Source organism: Penaeus chinensis, chromosome 19, assembly GCF_019202785.1.
Source record: "Penaeus chinensis breed Huanghai No. 1 chromosome 19, ASM1920278v2, whole genome shotgun sequence".
Lineage (NCBI taxonomy): Eukaryota > Metazoa > Arthropoda > Malacostraca > Decapoda > Penaeidae > Penaeus > Penaeus chinensis.
The window spans coordinates 21,645,750-21,663,249 of record NC_061837.1 but is presented as its reverse complement, the minus strand read 5'-3'; the positions used below and the strand labels follow the sequence as shown (position 1 = coordinate 21,663,249).

Sequence of the window (17,500 nt, the reverse complement as noted above, 5' to 3'; positions counted from 1 at the left end):
ATTTTCGTTATGTGATAGTACATATGAATAACTTATCATCAGTTCTGAAGTGGTCCGTCGCTTAGCCTACCCAATGGTCCCGGAGCACAGCTTAACTAGCCACCGCATCCGTTACAATTTTGACTCCTTCACCTCAAACTACTGGGAGCCCTCAGCGAAATTCCATAAGTGAGTATACTTCTTGTTGTTCCTAACCACTGCTATTTTACACTATAAATGTTTTCTTTAGGAAGATTATATGGAAGAATTTAAAAAAATGGTTCAATTGATTTGCCTGAAATATGTTTGAAGTTAATCCACCTGTAATGAGGAACTAGCTCTTTCAAACTTATTTTGTAATGCAGAAGCAGCTGTGGTACAGGTGTAGTTGTGGGTGCTGGGTCAGAGGTGAACATGACTGCTCAGCTGCGGAACACCATAGTGGGTGATCACTGCTCTATTCATGATAAGGTTGTTGCTGATTCAGCTTTTATCATGAATAATGTTACTGTTAAGGTATGTTGATTTTTTATGCACCGTTTGTTGTAATGCCAGGAAGCCTCACCTAGTAGTCAGCTTGATATATCTTCTCTTGCATTTCAGTTTAATTGCTTGTAAGGTTTATGGCTACCATTATTATCATAGTGTCTAATCTAAATCAAAGAAGAATCCACTTAAGGCAAAATTATCTTGACCATGTTTAATTTCATTAAGGATAAGATGATGCAGTCATTGGTATTATAATTCAAATTAAAATCAAATCATTAGGGATTTATCGAGATGTCTTGTACATTGGGAACTGTCTTTTGGTTCATAATCTGCTTCATGATTTTCCTCATTAATTATGCATGACATTGATATAATGAAGCAACTACACTGATATAATCATATGCTCACAAACTGATGCTAGAATAGGATACTAACCAGGTCGTACAACAATTTATAATTGATGTATGTTAAGCTAATGCTGGAACTGTGGTATGACCTATTTGAATTTGATATCTATCTGTTTTATAAAGAGACCAGAAACCCTGAAGAGGACAGTGTCCTGCAGTGCAGGCAATACACCTATAAATTGACATACAGTTGGATTATGTAGGTGGATAGATATTTATAGGTATACATTTACATCATATATAGATAGATAGGGATAAAGATATATATATATAGATATGGAAATATAGATAGAGATGAAGATATATATATGTATTGATGTAGAAAGAGTTAAAAAATATGACATTTTCTACCAAACTACTCTGATGCTGGTTTGCTGGAATCTCTTAGAAAAACATGCAGTAGAGTAACTTCGGTGTACCAGTCTAAAGTTGTACACTCATACTTTCAATCTGAATACTATGTAAAGCCATGGCCAGTGTTGGATTAAAGAGTCAGTAAAGTGGGCTGCAGCCTATGGGCCTCCACATAATGAATTCTGTTAATTTATGCAAAACCAATGTATACATCAATTTTACTTTAAGAGGGACAAAACCATGGGTTGATTGTTTCCACTTTACCAATAAAAACAGTTTGTTAATCATTGTTGATTAAAATACATGTTATTTTATTAGACATAAAAAAGAAGGTTAACCCCTTGCCGACGGATACGACGGGTAGACACGTGCTTTGCCGACTGTTAGTACTTGCTTGATTGTTTATACACATAGATGGCTATACTTGTACTAAGTCACCAATGAGCCAGTTAGGAGTACTGCCCGTCTCGCCCGTTCACCCTTTTCTTTGATTTACGAAATATTTTACATTATCTTATTTTGCTGTTACTAATATTAAAAAACATTATAATAATTATAATATTTATAATAAAAATAACACCATCGATATCCATAGCACTAGTAAAAAACACGTTTTTCCCGCCAATTCAAATCACGTATGGTCACAAGGTCTATTAATTGACTCCTTTGTGGCTAAGCACTAGCAGAGCCATCTATGAGCAGACATTTCACAAAAAATATAGAAAATGGGCACAGCATTTTCCCCATTTTTTGTTAATTTTCCCCGACGGCATTGGGTTAAGGAGTTATCCCTTAATTTGTAGATATATGTAAATGTGTGTCAAAGTAGTAATCTTTTTCCCTCTTTTCCATTTTCATTTAATTTGTTTTTCCAAAAGTATGTAAAGAAAAAAACAATACAAATTATTAGATCGGAGTTAACAGATTTATAATTTTAAAGTATAATTAGATGTGATTTTAAGTTTATAACTAATTTCTTTTCAGATTTAGCATAAGTTTTATTTGCTTTACAGTCTGGTTGTAACATCAAACAGTGTTTCTTGAGTGACAACGTTATATTGGAAGAAAATGTTAAGTTATCACCAGGATGCATTCTTGGAGCTGGGGTTGTCCTTGGCCCTGACATTACTGTACCGGTAGCAACTTGTCTCATGGCTAATCCTCCTCCTGATGACTTTGATGACAGTGCCAATAAACAAGGTAAAGGGATTTATCCGTTTTTTTGAAATATCACTTATGGACAGGGTATTCAAACTTTTCAGTTTCTCCAGAGTAAATTATTTGGATTTCATGTTTACTGGAGGGAAAGTAGTGTATAATTTGTCAGCTTGTGTCATGTTTCAACAGCAAGTAATGGTTGCATAGATTTTCAAATACAAACTAGTTTTTTGTCATTATTGTTGTTGTTATAAGAGGGCAGAAGCACTGGTGAAAGAACACATTGAAACCTAAATGTCATTCCTTACTTGTATGCCTCTTCCCACTTAGCACCAGATCCCCTTGTGTGTGGCACAAGGGGACGTGCCTTTATTTACCACCGTGAGGATGAGGAAGAAGAAGAAGAGAGCAGAGCACGGATATGGGGAAGGAAAAATATCTGTGACGAAGAAGAGGAGGAAGAAATGGATGATGATGAAGAGGATATGGATGAAGATAGTGATGAGGGGATGTCTGATGCCATGTACATGAAGGATGAGGATGAGCAACGGGAGCATGGTGGGTGAAGTTTATGAATTGTTTTGCCTTGAGATATTGAAGGGGACCAAGTGATGGCGTTTTAGAAGTATTTGTTTGTTTGTGGGAAAGAGGTTTAGGTACATGTAAGATTGCATTGTTTGTGTAGGCAGGGATCTTTAATGATGGTGATACCACACACTGGTGGGTTATTATCATTTTGAAGTGGGCAGTTGTTATTTTCATTATTAATGTTATTATCAGTATTAGTAATAGTAGTTGTGGTAGTTTATACACACACTCAATCATTCACTCACTCTCTCTCTCTTTCTCTTTCTCTCTCTTTCTCTCTCTTTCTCTCTCTCTCTCTTTCTCTTTCTCTCTCTTTCTCTTTCTCTGTCTTTCTCTCTCTTTCTCTCTCTTTCTCTTTCTCTCTTTCTCTTTCTCTCTCTTTCTCTTTCTCTCTCTTTCTCTTTCTCTCTCTCTTTCTCTCTCTTTCTCTTTCTCTTTCTCTCTTTCTCTCTCTTTCTCTTTCTCTCTTTCTCTTTCTCTCTCTTTCTCTTCCTCTCTCTTTCTCTTTCTCTTTCTCTCTTTCCCTCTGTCTCTCTTTCTCTTTCTCTCTCTTTTTCACTCTTTCTCTTTCTCTCTCTCTCTCTCTCTCTCTCTCTCTCTCTCTCTCTCTCTCTCTCTCTCTCTCTCTCTCTCTCTCTCTCTCTCTCTCTCTCTCTCTTTTCTATATATGCACAGTAGTATTCATTTCATATTACTAAAGTATCATCTTGGTGGTACTATTTAATACAAGTATATAAAAAGTATCTCTTGCCTTGAAAAATGGAAGTACTTACGTTAATGGTCTTTTTTTTTTCTTCAGAATTTAAACGAGAAGTGACTGAGAGTTTAAACAATGCCCTGCGTGAAAAGTCGGCTGCTGAAAACGTAGTATTAGAAATTAATGCTTCTCGACATGCTTATAACATGAGCATGGAGGAAGTACTTGCAACTGTGACAATGGTAAGTAAAAGCTTAATTCCCATTGTTTAGAAATGTTTTTTTTTTTTTTCTATAGAAATCACTGAAATAGCAGTGAATAGTTTTTTTTTTTTTTTTTTCTCTCTTTTTTTTACGATAATTTAACAGAGAATAAGATAGATATTGAATACAGAAGCTTGTCATTGTTTTGCCTCTTACATGATTAAGGCCATTCAGATACACTTTAACATGACACAGAGTAATAATGTAAATCTCGTGTAGGGCATCGTACAAGTTGGCGAAGAAAAGACAGGTGCAGATGCTAATGCAGAAAGCCTTTGGCGTGGAATCCGAACGGCCATCGAAACCCTCCAGAATGTCCTTAGAAATTATGTCCGCAAAAACAGAGATCAGCTCATTGTACTTAATGCTTTAGAAGTAAGTGTTTGAAGGATTTTTTGTGAAATATTTCCATAACAATATGAAGTTACACATTGGATGGGTATGTGTGTGTGTGTGTGGGGAGGAGTTGTCCCCATCTGTTCGTGTGTCCTTTGTCTGTGTTTGTCTCTCTCTCTCTCTCTCTCTCTCTCTCTCTCTCTCTCTCTCTCTCTCTCTCTCTCTCTCTCTCTCTCTCTCACTCACTCACTCACTCACTCACTCACTCACTCACTCACTCACTCACTCACTCACTCACTCACTCACTCACTTACTCACTCACTCACTCACTCTCACTTACTTACACACTTACACACTCTCACTCTCTCACTCTCTCACTCTCACACACTCTCACTCTCTCACTCTCACTCTCACTCTCACTCTCACTCTCACTCTTACTCTCACTCTCTCACTCTCTCACTCACTCACTCACTCACTCACTCACTCACTCACTCACTCACTCACTCTCACTCTGACTATCACTCTCACTCACTGTCACTCTCTCTCACTCTCACTCTAAATCTCTCTCACTCTAAACCTCACTCTCACTCTAAACCTCACTCTCACTCTAAACCTCACTCTCACTCTAAACCTCACTCTCACTCTAAACCTCACTCTCACTCTAAACCTCACTCTCACTCTAAATCTCGCTCTCACTCTAAATCTCGCTCTCACTCTAAATCTCGCTCTCAATTTAAATCTCACTCTCAATCTCAATCTCGCTCTCAATCTCAATCTCGCTCTCAATCTCAATCTCGCTCTCACTCTCTCACTCTCACTCTCACTCTCACTCTCACTCTCACTCTCACTCTAACATTTTATTGTAATTCTCATGAAAGTCATTACGTTATAGTAAAGTAATTGTGAATTTATTGAAAACAATTAACCTTTCTGTTAACATATACCATGATCTGTATTTCCAACAGCAGATGTTGGTAGAATCAGAAAAGTATATTGCTGTGATCCAGAAGATACTTTATGAACTCAATCACACACATGAAATCTTGGATGAGGAAGTGATTCTACACTGGTACAAGCGAGGAGGGGCCAACACCCCAGCTTTCCCAAAGCTTCAGAAAGCCGTAAGTGTAGATGTGATTTTTTTTAGCATAATTTGATTAGAAAATATTTTTTCTTAAGCTGATGATGCTGGGATGGTAAAAAATACACACCATGTCCACTATGCCAGTGAGATTGCCAGGTAGCAGTGGGTTATTAAAGTAAAATATTGATAGTATTTGAACTTAATGAATTGTAACATTATTTGAAATTTTTATATTTTTATAAATGTGATATCAAACTTGTCTACTGAAATATGAAAATGAAGTGATATCTTGATACGATAAAACTCGTTTTTACTCAAAAAGTCTAAGAAAGTTGTGTGTTTCAGATTGCAAGATTTATTGAATGGCTAGAAGAAGAGGATGAGAGTGATGAAGATGATGACAGTGACTAAGAGGCTCCTCACCGTGAAGTACAAAGAACCAGAAAATATGAATTAGTTTTTTTTGCCAAGTTTGTGGAGCAGCTCTTGTTTTATGTGTCAAAACCTATACTGAGCATCAGATTATTGTTTCTTTATGTATTCTTCTGTTATGTTGGTTGAATATAAAAAGGAACTGAGACATTGTCTTTCATTATAAATTTCTTATTTTTATATAAAAATTGGTATTTTAACCAGGTGTAGAACTGAAACATTACTTTAGAGAAATCCTACAAAAAGCCAATGCACTTGGACTTTGGTGCCAACCACATATGTAACACATCCCATACTTGGCATTTAATAAGCAGCTTTTTTCTTCTTGCTTTTTTCCCCCCCAATCCCATGCTCATTGTTGCCAGGGCGGGGGGGGGGTAGGAGACGGAGACGGAGACTTGGGACCCAATACTGGGGGTTACCCATACCTTGGGTGCCAGCCCTCGACACGACCAATTTTCCCTTTTCGTTTCCTTCTCTTCTCCAACTCTTTCTCTATCCACTCCCCAAGGTGTGACAGCCAGGATGAAAGGCTGACTTTGTGCCAGTCTTGAACAGCCCGGGTGAGCCATGGGCATAGTTTTCCCATTCATTTATTTATATTTATTTATTGGAAATTTTCTGCCGTGTCAACATCTAAGATCATTAGCTCCATATTCCAAATATAGTGATAGCATGAGGCTTGGGGCAAAGCCCCCAGGTAAGGAAGTGGTTTATGACATCAAAGGTCATATGGGGCTATGGTAAACTATAAGAATGAGTTAATGATTAGGGTAAATTTACAGGTTGAACAGTACTAGAGGGTAGTATGGTAGAGAGGTATAGTATACAGTAAAGGTTGTTAGAAGAGAAAGGGGTTATGGGACTAGGAACCATTATGATAAAGTATTGTGATAAAAATGGCAAAAATTAGTTAACAATTGGGACAAATTAACAGCACAAGGGGATAAAGAAAAGGAAAAGGAGAAGAATAGACCATGCAAAATTTTTGAGTAGGACTGAGAACAAGGTGTCCCAAATTGGCCTAGTCCTGTACTATCCTCGACACAACAACAAGCACAAGATGTGGGTATATCAGATTCAGCCTGACCTAAAGAATCCGCCACATGCCTAGATTACATGAGAATGAAATGTACCAGGAAACATTCTTCCTCTCCCAACATTGCCTACATCCCTTACTTCACTTACCCCCATCCACCAACAATCCAAGGAGCTGGTATATTCCACCTCATACTCTATCCTAACACCCTCTTCAGACAATTCCCCATCCTATCCCTACTTACCCATCCAAAATTTGAATACTCTGTAGCCAACCAAACATATTGATCTTTCCCAACATCCACCTCCCCCCTACAACACACACACCCCTCCTCCCATAACAATGTATGCAAATTAAAGTCTACACATAATTGGGAAATTACTATTATTACACTATCAGATTCATCTAGAATCCATATGCATATTTTTTTAACTCAACTTCTTATACACAGAAGAAACACACTTGAATATCTACTGCCTATACCAACAAACAGATGTTTACCCTCCCCACCACACACCCACCCTGCTCCCAAACAAGGTATAACCTAACATAATTAGAAATTTATTATGCATAGGATCATAAAGCATTATGCAATTTTGAACTCAACTTGTTATGTAAAGGGAAATAATAGATCAGCTGAAGTAAATGACCTAAAACTATCTGACACCTCAATTTTCAAGAACACAAATACAGAAATAAACAATGAAAAAGCTTCAATTCAACTAATCAAAATATTCAATAAAGCATTCAAAACAAACTGTTGTTATTCATGTAAAAAGAAGTTTTGGAGTCTGGTTCACAAAGATGAAGAGAAAAGAGAAACGAGAATGGGAGAAACACATACAAGAGAATAAAGACTAAACAATCCTTGCCCAATTATGGACAAATTATCATCAGGGGCAAGATTTTAAAGTTATAATCACATAACTGAATCAAACAAAATAAAATCAAAATACAATATTTCAGAATAAAAAGACTGGCATAATCAATTCACCCCACAGAACAATGGGTGATACTCCACCACCTTGGGTAAGTAACTTGGGTTTTGTTTGGGAAATAAAGCTTCAATCACTTTGTAAATAAAATAGAAAAGCCTAATATAACAAGCTGTGAAAACAATTTTTTTTCTTTTTTTTCTTTTTTGCTCTACACCTGGCCAAACTTTACACAAAAAACCTCACAGGAGGTATTTTTCTGCCAGCTGGTCACAAGGCACACTACAGAACAGCACCAGACTGGGCTCAGACTATTTTAACCAACTGCTAAAGAAGAATTGTCACTAATGAAAGACTGCTTAGCTGTACCTAAATCTTTACTCTTTTTTGTATCATTAAGCTCTTATTGCTTCGCTATTTCTGAATTAAGCAAGTGCCTACTTGGTTGACAACTGGAATTAACCAGGTGGAAAAGGTCTGGTACATAAAAGAACAGGAATGTCTCCCAGTGCTTTCTCCAGGCTTGATTTTTTTTTTGTGCTGACTTTGGCACTTAATATTAAAAGACCTCACATGTGACTAGAGATGCAATAATTTTGCTATCTTACATACAGTTGGTAATTCCTGTATTGCAGAGAAGAGAAAAATATATAAATCTTCTACATGGGAAACATTTTAAATATATCTGATATATTTTACAATACAAGTGTAAAAAATAATTAACAATATTACTAATCAACAAAAGACTTTATCCATGACCAATTATGTGAATATGAAATACATAAATATATATAACATATATACCACATATATATCTATATATATTTATAAACTTGGACATGACCTAACTGTATACAAACTACAAATAATGTAAGATAATTGGTAATTATAATAAATCACACAGTAATAATTTCCAGCGATGGAACCAAGAACTTCTTTTCAAAACTAAAGCTCTTTCAGTTGTGCAGATAACAGGAGTCACCTACTTATATTTCCTATGAACAAGCTCATCATGGACTGAACTTTGGCCAATTCAATTACTTGTTCTGAAGTCTTGGAAAATGCAATTCTACTTTGGAAATATGGTAACTATATTTTCTCTATTGGACCCATTGCTAGGTGTATAATTAATAATAGTTTACATGTAATAATTTGAAAAAAAAAATCATACTACTACTAAATATTTGTTTAGTTACTTGTTGGTAGCATATGACATCACAAGGTAAAGTTATTACAAGGGATATAAAAAGTGGAAAAGAAAAATACTTCATAAAATAACACTATTCTTAGCTGGTAATATGCTTAGATGCAACTATATAGAATACCCAAAGAAGAGTTCCTCTACTCCATAATCATTATCAAAAGAATATGCTGTACCTTGATCTTTGTCTACATCAACACCTAGGAATCACCACAAATGATGTTAAACGAGCAATTTTACCAAGTCACAGCAAGTCAGACACAGGCATCCAGACAGTCATCACTTCTATAGTTGCAGGAGCCAGACACCAGCACCTACTTCTTGATACAAGTAGTAGATAACTCAGCAGGAGCCAAGACAGTAGATTATCACACCCAAATAATGTGGTGAAGGAATTCAGTTATATCAAAGCAGACGAACTCAAGCACCAAGAGAACTCAATAGCCAAAGTTTGATGTCCATTTAATGCTAGAGAATAATCTTTGAGGTGTAACACAACCAGTAACATGAAAGACCACTGTCTGCATTCGTAGCATCTTGATGGAAGATCAACATTTAGATTCCAGATTGTCGTTTTGGACCTTCAATAGCGTTCTACAGATTGGTGGAATCTGGAGCAACTTCCTCTTCCTCACTGGGTGTGGAGGCTGCAGACTCTGATGGTGGTGGCCAGCTGAACTTGTTGCTTTTCACACCTGCAACTGTAAATTAAAGAAATCATTATAAAACTTGATGGTCCAAATATGATTTTAATTTGCATTAAATACAGCACCCCAGTAATTTACAATTTTGATCAAGTGATATAATGTGAAATATAAAAGGAGTAAGGATGAAAAGGCGGAAAATTAAGTATTCACTCAATACACATATAATAAAAATTCACTATGTTGTACTTTATCCTCTGGTATTTAAATATATTCATCCGTATGGACCATTATAAGCAAAGAAAAATTTGTATGAAGTGCACTGACTTTCATACCAAGTAAAATAACAAGTTTACAGCAATGAAAATATCATACTCTAATATTCTTACGCTGTTCCATCATGAAAATTGCTAGCATCACTAAAATTTTAACAATGCCAATAAATTCATGGAGCTCTGGAATTTCTGCTGATACACTGATGTATTGTGGATTGAAGCAGTAGAACAAATCAATGAGAAAAAATTTACAGTGAAAAATTATGACCATGATGATGGTGATTATTTATTGTAAATGCTCACTATCTTTGTGTGTCAGCTATGGTAATGGCAAATTGAAACTAAAAATCATTCACTATTAGCCATTACATTTTCCATATAAATATTCATTGTGAATTTCTTAAGTATACTGACTATACTAAACTATGTTATAATGTTCTGTGGATAGACAAAACAAGGGAACTTTTGCTAAGGTTATCTATGTCTTCCAAGTTATAAAAGGAATTATAAAAGTTGCAAAGGAATTATCTTAAAACAAAAACAAAAACAAACTATATGGAAATCACAAAATATTATAACAACCAAAACCAATATAAACCTTGATATTTTACAGGATATTGTGTTCAATGCTAATGATCTCAAATAACTGAGCATGAAACATCAATCCATTCAATATACACAGGCAAGTATACTACAAGAGAGCAAACTGCACAGCAAGACCTTTGTTATCCTAATCTTCTTGCCTTAATTAGTGCAATACTTGAATCCCAAGAACAGGTGAAACAATGTACTTCAAATTTAATGTGAAAAGTATTACACAGCAGTAGTACAGACTGGAAAAATACTGCACTACTGATACACCTAATTTCAATAACTTGTGATTAACTGACAAAATTTTGATGAAATATAAAATGAATTAAACTTGAATATCAAGCTTAAAGTCCAGGGACCTATAATTCAGTGAAAATAAAATAATTACTTCAATCTAAGGCATAAATAATCAAGAATATAATAAAAACACAAGGGTATTGTACACAATCACAGGGTAACAAGTAAATCAAGTGAAAAAATCAATCAAATTAATTAAAAATGCTAATCATATCAAAAATACAATACTCTATGAAAAAATAGTTATACCAAAAGCAAAAAAAGAAAAAAGGATAATAATAACCCAAAAAAAGCCCTGTCTAAGCAAAAGAAAAAATTAACATCCACTAAGCAGCCTCTAGGATTTCCTGTCTCCACACCTGATGAACTCTGAGAGACAAAGGTGTCCTGGTGGTCAGAAGATAGTGCAGGTGGTCGAGGCAGGATCTGTGGCCGTTTATCTGGCTTTGGGGGCTTCACTGGCTTCTGAACTCCAAACCCACTACCTGCACCTCTTACTGTGCTCCAAGGTGGAATAAGTTTATGTAATAAGACACATAAGCAATTTTTACTTCACAATTACATATTTGCTTCTTAACTTTTAAGATAAATGGCATACGTTATAATCATCATTATGGTTATAACAAAATACCTATCCCTTTTCTTTGTTAAATTTTTCTCAAAAACAAATTCATAACTTCTAGTCCATTCTAAATAAGTGTACATACATGTATATTTTTCATTATACAGAGCATTATATATACAAAGCAAAGTAGAACCTTGAATTTGGTGCATCCACCAGCCATGGGTCTGAATAACTTATCTCAAAGTAAAACTAAATGCAATTCCCTGCCATCACAGTTCTGACACTAGAGTTAAATAAATGGAGCTATTTACAATTTTTACCTAATTCTACTGCTGATATTATTAGCATAAGACAGTATTCATAATTACTATTACATAATACAATGTTGCCTGTATACATACAATTTTTCATCAACTTCTATATTACAATTCTTTTATTTTCCCAGTAATTATAAGTTATTATATACCAAACATTTTTAAAAACTGTACTCTTATATTAGGCAAACTGTAAACAATTCTTTAAAATATTCATACACAACAAAAAATGTGAAAAATAGATTAGGAACCTTATTCCTCACAGAACATTAACCCATTGGCCTAAAGTACATACCCTATACACTGTTGTGTTTTGTGAATTTTGTTTACACACAGAAGGTACTCTATGCGCTTAGTCACCGGAGAGTTAATTAGTAGGACTAGCTGACATAACCTCTTTACCCTATTCCTCCAATTTCCATAATTATTATTAATATTATTATATTATTAATAACACTAGTAGTAATTTTAAAATTATTTCTGAAAATCAAGGAAAAGGGTAAACAGGTACAATCTGGTAGGCCTAGCACTTACATCACTAGTGATTAAGCACTCCTGGAGCCATATACAGTAAACTATATCACAGTGGTCAGAGTATGTACATACCTGCTTTGTGTCAACAGATTAAGCACCATGTTTATTTATAAATTGAAAAATCAATATATTGCCCCAAGGTTCCCATTAACCAAAACTATCTTTGTTGAAGCAGAAGCTATTCAGTTGAATTTTCCAGTTCTCCAATTAGTAACATTTTACCTTTGCTCCATACCCATTTACTACTTGTTATTGTAGGCTGTTAAAGTGGCATGTTACAAATGATAATGCTGTTTTCTGCAAACACCTGGGTACACTCCATTATGAAGGATCACTGATGAGACAGCATACAGGAAATCCCAAATTGAAATATCCTTCTATCATCATATTTGCCCCTTACCTGACTAGTGCGTTACATGACATCAAGTAAAGATCTAGATTTTTTTCCAACTGGATAATGTTAGAGCTCTGCCTATAATTAAGCTAAATATTTAAATTGAAAAAAAAAATAATAATAAAGATACATAATATATACAATTACAAGTCATGAACATATTTATGTATTTTCTATGAAAAAAATAAAAACCCAAGGACATTTAGACAGACATTCAATCTTTTATTAAGTAAGTCTGCAAAATATAGTAACACATGGACAGAAACACAGCTACAGTAAAAAAAAATATATATATATATATATATATTAATGACTTTCTTACTGTGTCTATATTTCATGATAATGTGTTGGTATTTTTGTTATGTCAATATATAAAGAAGTTTTAGTTTTAATTCTCATATCTATCTCCAGTATTAACCCTGCTGAGGTTGAGGTGGCCCTTTATTTATCTAAATACCTGGGAGCACTATTCTCCCAAGCAGCTTAATTAATTTTTGTAACCATGAGAAGGGTGAGGGAGTTACTTCGAGCTCCTCTGCATGCATAAGCGAGGTTGGGTCTGTGAGACTCGTGTCTACCAAAAGTGTATGGTATATCCGGTCTGTCAGACCTATGTTTAAAGAATATGTTGTGTTTAGTGGTTTGTGAAACCCATGGGAGGCCAGACATCACCTATTGTAGCAAAAGAAATGGCAGAGTATACACATTTGTTCAAATGTGTACAATATGTCATAGAGCAGCATGACAAAAAAAAGGTCTTCTTGCTGTTTTCTTTGGCATTGTTATGTTGTATTGATAAATGCCTGCACTATCATCAAGGAACCCTGGGAACAAGGTGTGAAGGCCATGAACGGCCACAAGTCATGCTAAGGAGCTGGCTAAGGAGTTAGTGAATCCTTGGGTAGAAGAGCAACTTCTACTTCTTCTAAGGTAATACTGAACCAGCTATATTCTCTGACTTTAACATCTCAAGACAACTCCCTGGGCAGGCAAGAAGAGGCACTAGATCTGTGCAAATGCCAGGAAGACAGACCACTTGTGTACCAGATGCCTTATCCCTTATCAAGCTTTTGGGACAAGTCATTCAGATTTACATCCATTTTCTTATGAAAGTCTATAGTATGTGACAATTTATTTCTAATCAAAAAGTAAAATGAGATTTTTTTTTTTTTTATATGTCTAGGGTGAAAAACTGAATACCCACTATTATTTTTTGAATAAAGGAAACAGAAGCATACTTCCCTAGCATTTTAATATTGGGTCTGACAGACCAAGGTCCACCTGAGAAGCAACCAGCACCAAACTTGCCTGAATAGGTTTAATCTTATTATTGGAAAGGGTGAATGTCTACATTTCCTTGACATTAAAATTATTTGATCGGAGAAATACAGAAAAAAATTATTTCCTTTTTCGGATGATATTTTGGATTTGTTATGTAGTTTAATGTTCTGCATCCAGAGGAACAAATTTATGGTGGTCACCAACTCACCCAGTAATCTAAAGGCATCTATTTTTCATCTTTCACCATGAGCAGTATGAGAGAGGAAGGACAATATAAAGGAGGATATATACAAGTGAGACACAGGAGAGTGGGAGGCAGAGAAGGAAGGGTAGGGAAGGGAAGGGAAGGGAAGGGAAGGGAAGGGAAGGGAAGGGAAGGGAAGGGAAGGAGGGAAAGGGAGAGAGAGGGAAAGGGAGAGGGAGAGATGGGGTGAGACAGAAAAGAGAGAAGGGAGAAAGAGAGGGAGAGAGTATTTTGTTTGAGCAGTAGCAACCCCAAAGCACCAGCCATGCATGCTTAAATCTGAAGGGTGAGTATACTAACAGTGGTCTTCCTCCCTTTCAAATAAATAACAATTTCCTTCCCAGAATAAATAGATAATTTTGAAAATAAAAATGTTGCAGCATTATATTTATTACACATATTTTAATAATACTAGTTAAATTCTAATACATTTAGTCAGACAGCTGCAATTACAAAGTGTTATCTTTATATAATTCAGATAAACAAACATTCTAAAGGCCTGTATCCAGTATCAAACAATGATAACATACAGGATAAGAATATTACCTTGGTAGCTGCACATTAAAAAAAAAAAGTGTCGGTAATCAATCTCCACATTAAAGACAGACAACAGTAATGTTAAATCATACAGCTCATAGCTATACTAACCTTGAGCAGGGCTGGTAACTCCTACTTGGACGATGGACACCTGCTGCTTGTCTACGGAGTACATATGGGCTTTCTCAAGAACTGCTCCTGCACCTGTAATGTCTGAATGTGTTCCTCCACCATCATCCCTAGCACAGTCATCATTAGTGTTATGACTGGTGTTGTCCCCATCCTCCACTGCCATCACCAGTGTTCCTGATGCTTCCTGCTGTGCTGCTGATGATGACACTAGGTCTGCAAGTCCCAGAGTGAAAAGAGAGAAGTCAGGCCATCACCAATTAAAGATTTTGCCACAAAATTGGCTTTTAAACCAAACCTGTGAATGGTCAAAGTCTATCATACACTGTTAATGGTATAGCAAAATCCCTTGCTATGTACATATGCCATATATACAAGGGTAAATATTCTGGAAAGCGTATCATATTTTTCTCAGGAATGCTCCAGCTTTCTTTAAAAAGCACCATCGAACTGACTAATAGCAACCACCAAACCATAGTCTTGGGAAATTGGTCTCACCTCTGAGTATAAAGAAATATTACTGTACATCATCATCTTCACTAATGCTATTCATGTTGCAAGTTACACACACCATAAAAATGCTTAACCCGTTAATATTACTGTAATACTTAATATAACACGAGAAAACAAGTGAAGTAGTATCTGAAGGATTGCCAGTATATGGAGCGAGGAAGTCTGAAGACACACAAAGGATGTACCAGCTATTTCTTTCTTTGCTCTTTCCCGTCTCTTATCCTATCAAAAAAATTCAGAACTGAGAATATTCAAGGCCGATGACTTAAAAATCAATGGAAAGTCTCTCAAGCCTAACTTGCTCTGAATTCTTAAAAGTTGACCATTCCTGATAGATCAATTGCTAATCAATTGATCTTTGAATTACATTGCTAAATCTAATACTACTATACTAGTCCATTATGTGCCTATTTGGGATGGGAAAACTGGTAAGGCAAAAACAATACATCATTCATTCACTCACACAAACACACAAAAATACACAAAAACACACACACACACACACACAAAAACAAATACACACACACACACACACACACACACACACACACACACACAGACACAGACACAGACACAGACACAGACACAGACACAGACACAGACACACACACACACACACACACACACACACACACACACACACACACAGACACACAGACACACAGACACACAGACACACAGACACACAGACACACACACACACACACACACACACACACACACACACACACACTCACACACTCACACACTCACACACTCACACACTCACACACTCATACACTCATACACTCATACACTCACACACTCACACACTCACACACTCACACACTCACACACTCACACACACATATACACACATCCTAATGCAGTACCCAGATATCAAGCAGACAGACCCCCAAACACATACACACACACAAATGCAACTTACATTGCCTTTTTTTTTTTTTTTTTTTTTTTCTTTTTGTCAAAAACAAGACAAGATGTACATAACTATGCATCTGCATCCACTACCTAAAGTTATTGTATTTTATATATACACAAACATATTAAATTTATTTATGTCAGTGTTAATGCTGAAAGGCAAATATTACTGCATGCTACACACAATAAGCATAAGCAACAAAAGTATCATTGTGTTTATGTTTTTTTATTCAGTGTTAAACATAAGATGATAAACATAAATATCCTTTGCTAATAATGCCTATGACTTTACAGTTTTACATTTTACCCTAGTGAGAACAAAAAATATCTGTTATCTTACTTGAATGATTATCTCAAATAGATTTTACATAAAAAAAAAAAAAAAAAAAAAAAATGGTATCAAAATGTTCTAAAAATTAACATCCAGTTTCTTAAACCCACTGATGTCAAGAGAGCATGTATATACATCCCAGGTGACTTTGATTTGTTAAAATTTACAACGATAGCTCCACAGTCCCCAGCGAGTTAATTAGTAACCTACCTGACCTCAACCATTAACCCCTTTCATTTACTTTCATCAAAATATTAATCTCCTAGCTATCAGCTATCAATCTATATATAACATTATAATATCATAATGTCAATAACAGTAACAAAAATTACAATAATAATAGTAATATTAGAAAAAAAAAAATCCCAAAAATTCAAAGAATGGGGGTATTCAGATACAGTCAGGCATGTCTACTAACTGCCTCTTTGGTGAATGGGTCTTTGTGGAGATATCTATATGTAAACAAAATTCACAAAATAAATACTATGGTAGAGAGTGGATGTCCCTGGTACCAGGGGTTTAAGAATAACTAGGAATACCTGAGAGCGTATTTTTCACCTCTCACAGCAATGCAAGATAAAAGGCATGCTTCAACTGCAATTAACTTCAATGTTTCTAGCAGGTATTGAAGACTATTGTTGATACAGTCTTCTTTAAGCTTTACAATGCAACTGATGACACTGAGGATAGTGTGCTGGATACTCTACCTAATACTGGAGCTTGTATGTGGGGTCCAGAGCCAGTGCTATTGGGACGTTGTGGCAGCACGACAGGACGTTCAGGAATTTGAGGTTTGGAATGATCCACTATTACAGTTGACCGACTCATCAAACTTGGCTTTTCTGGCAAAGCTGGCTTGTCAACCCTCTGTTAAATACATACCCATTTCACTATAATCTATTGTAGGTAGCATTCAATATGATTTCTGTATTACTACAAAATCCAAATATGAAAATTATTTCAAATTA

The 17,500-nt window shown here is 35.6% G+C and overlaps 2 protein-coding genes across 4 annotated transcripts in view; one reads left to right on the top strand and one right to left on the bottom strand.

Moving 5' to 3' along the window:
- Positions 1-5,935, top strand: part of LOC125035418 (translation initiation factor eIF-2B subunit epsilon-like) — a 15,570-nt gene extending 9,635 nt beyond the window's left edge. The window contains exons 6-13 of one of the 2 annotated variants that reach the window (XM_047627798.1): positions 43-168; positions 345-495; positions 2,243-2,429; positions 2,718-2,945; positions 3,775-3,914; positions 4,155-4,310; positions 5,240-5,392; positions 5,701-5,935. In XM_047627798.1, the coding sequence (XP_047483754.1) occupies positions 43-168; positions 345-495; positions 2,243-2,429; positions 2,718-2,945; positions 3,775-3,914; positions 4,155-4,310; positions 5,240-5,392; positions 5,701-5,766 (1,207 nt within the window). In that variant the 3' untranslated portion in view covers positions 5,767-5,935. Of the gene's footprint in view, positions 1-42; positions 169-344; positions 496-2,242; positions 2,430-2,717; positions 2,946-3,774; positions 3,915-4,154; positions 4,311-5,236; positions 5,393-5,700 lie in introns of both variants that reach the window. The other variant, XM_047627797.1, reaches the window with a different exon arrangement.
- A 1,945-nt stretch (positions 5,936-7,880) lies between these two features.
- Positions 7,881-17,500, bottom strand: part of LOC125035422 (SH3 domain-binding protein 1-like) — a 30,304-nt gene continuing 20,684 nt past the window's right edge. The window contains exons 8-11 of one of the 2 annotated variants that reach the window (XM_047627803.1): positions 17,240-17,399; positions 14,750-14,983; positions 11,129-11,266; positions 7,881-9,663 (exon numbers count right to left, since the gene is read on the bottom strand). In XM_047627803.1, coding sequence (XP_047483759.1) covers positions 9,557-9,663; positions 11,129-11,266; positions 14,750-14,983; positions 17,240-17,399 — 639 coding nt within the window. In that variant the 3' untranslated portion in view covers positions 7,881-9,556. The remainder of the gene's footprint in view (positions 9,664-11,128; positions 11,267-14,749; positions 14,984-17,239; positions 17,400-17,500) is intronic. The other variant, XM_047627804.1, reaches the window with a different exon arrangement.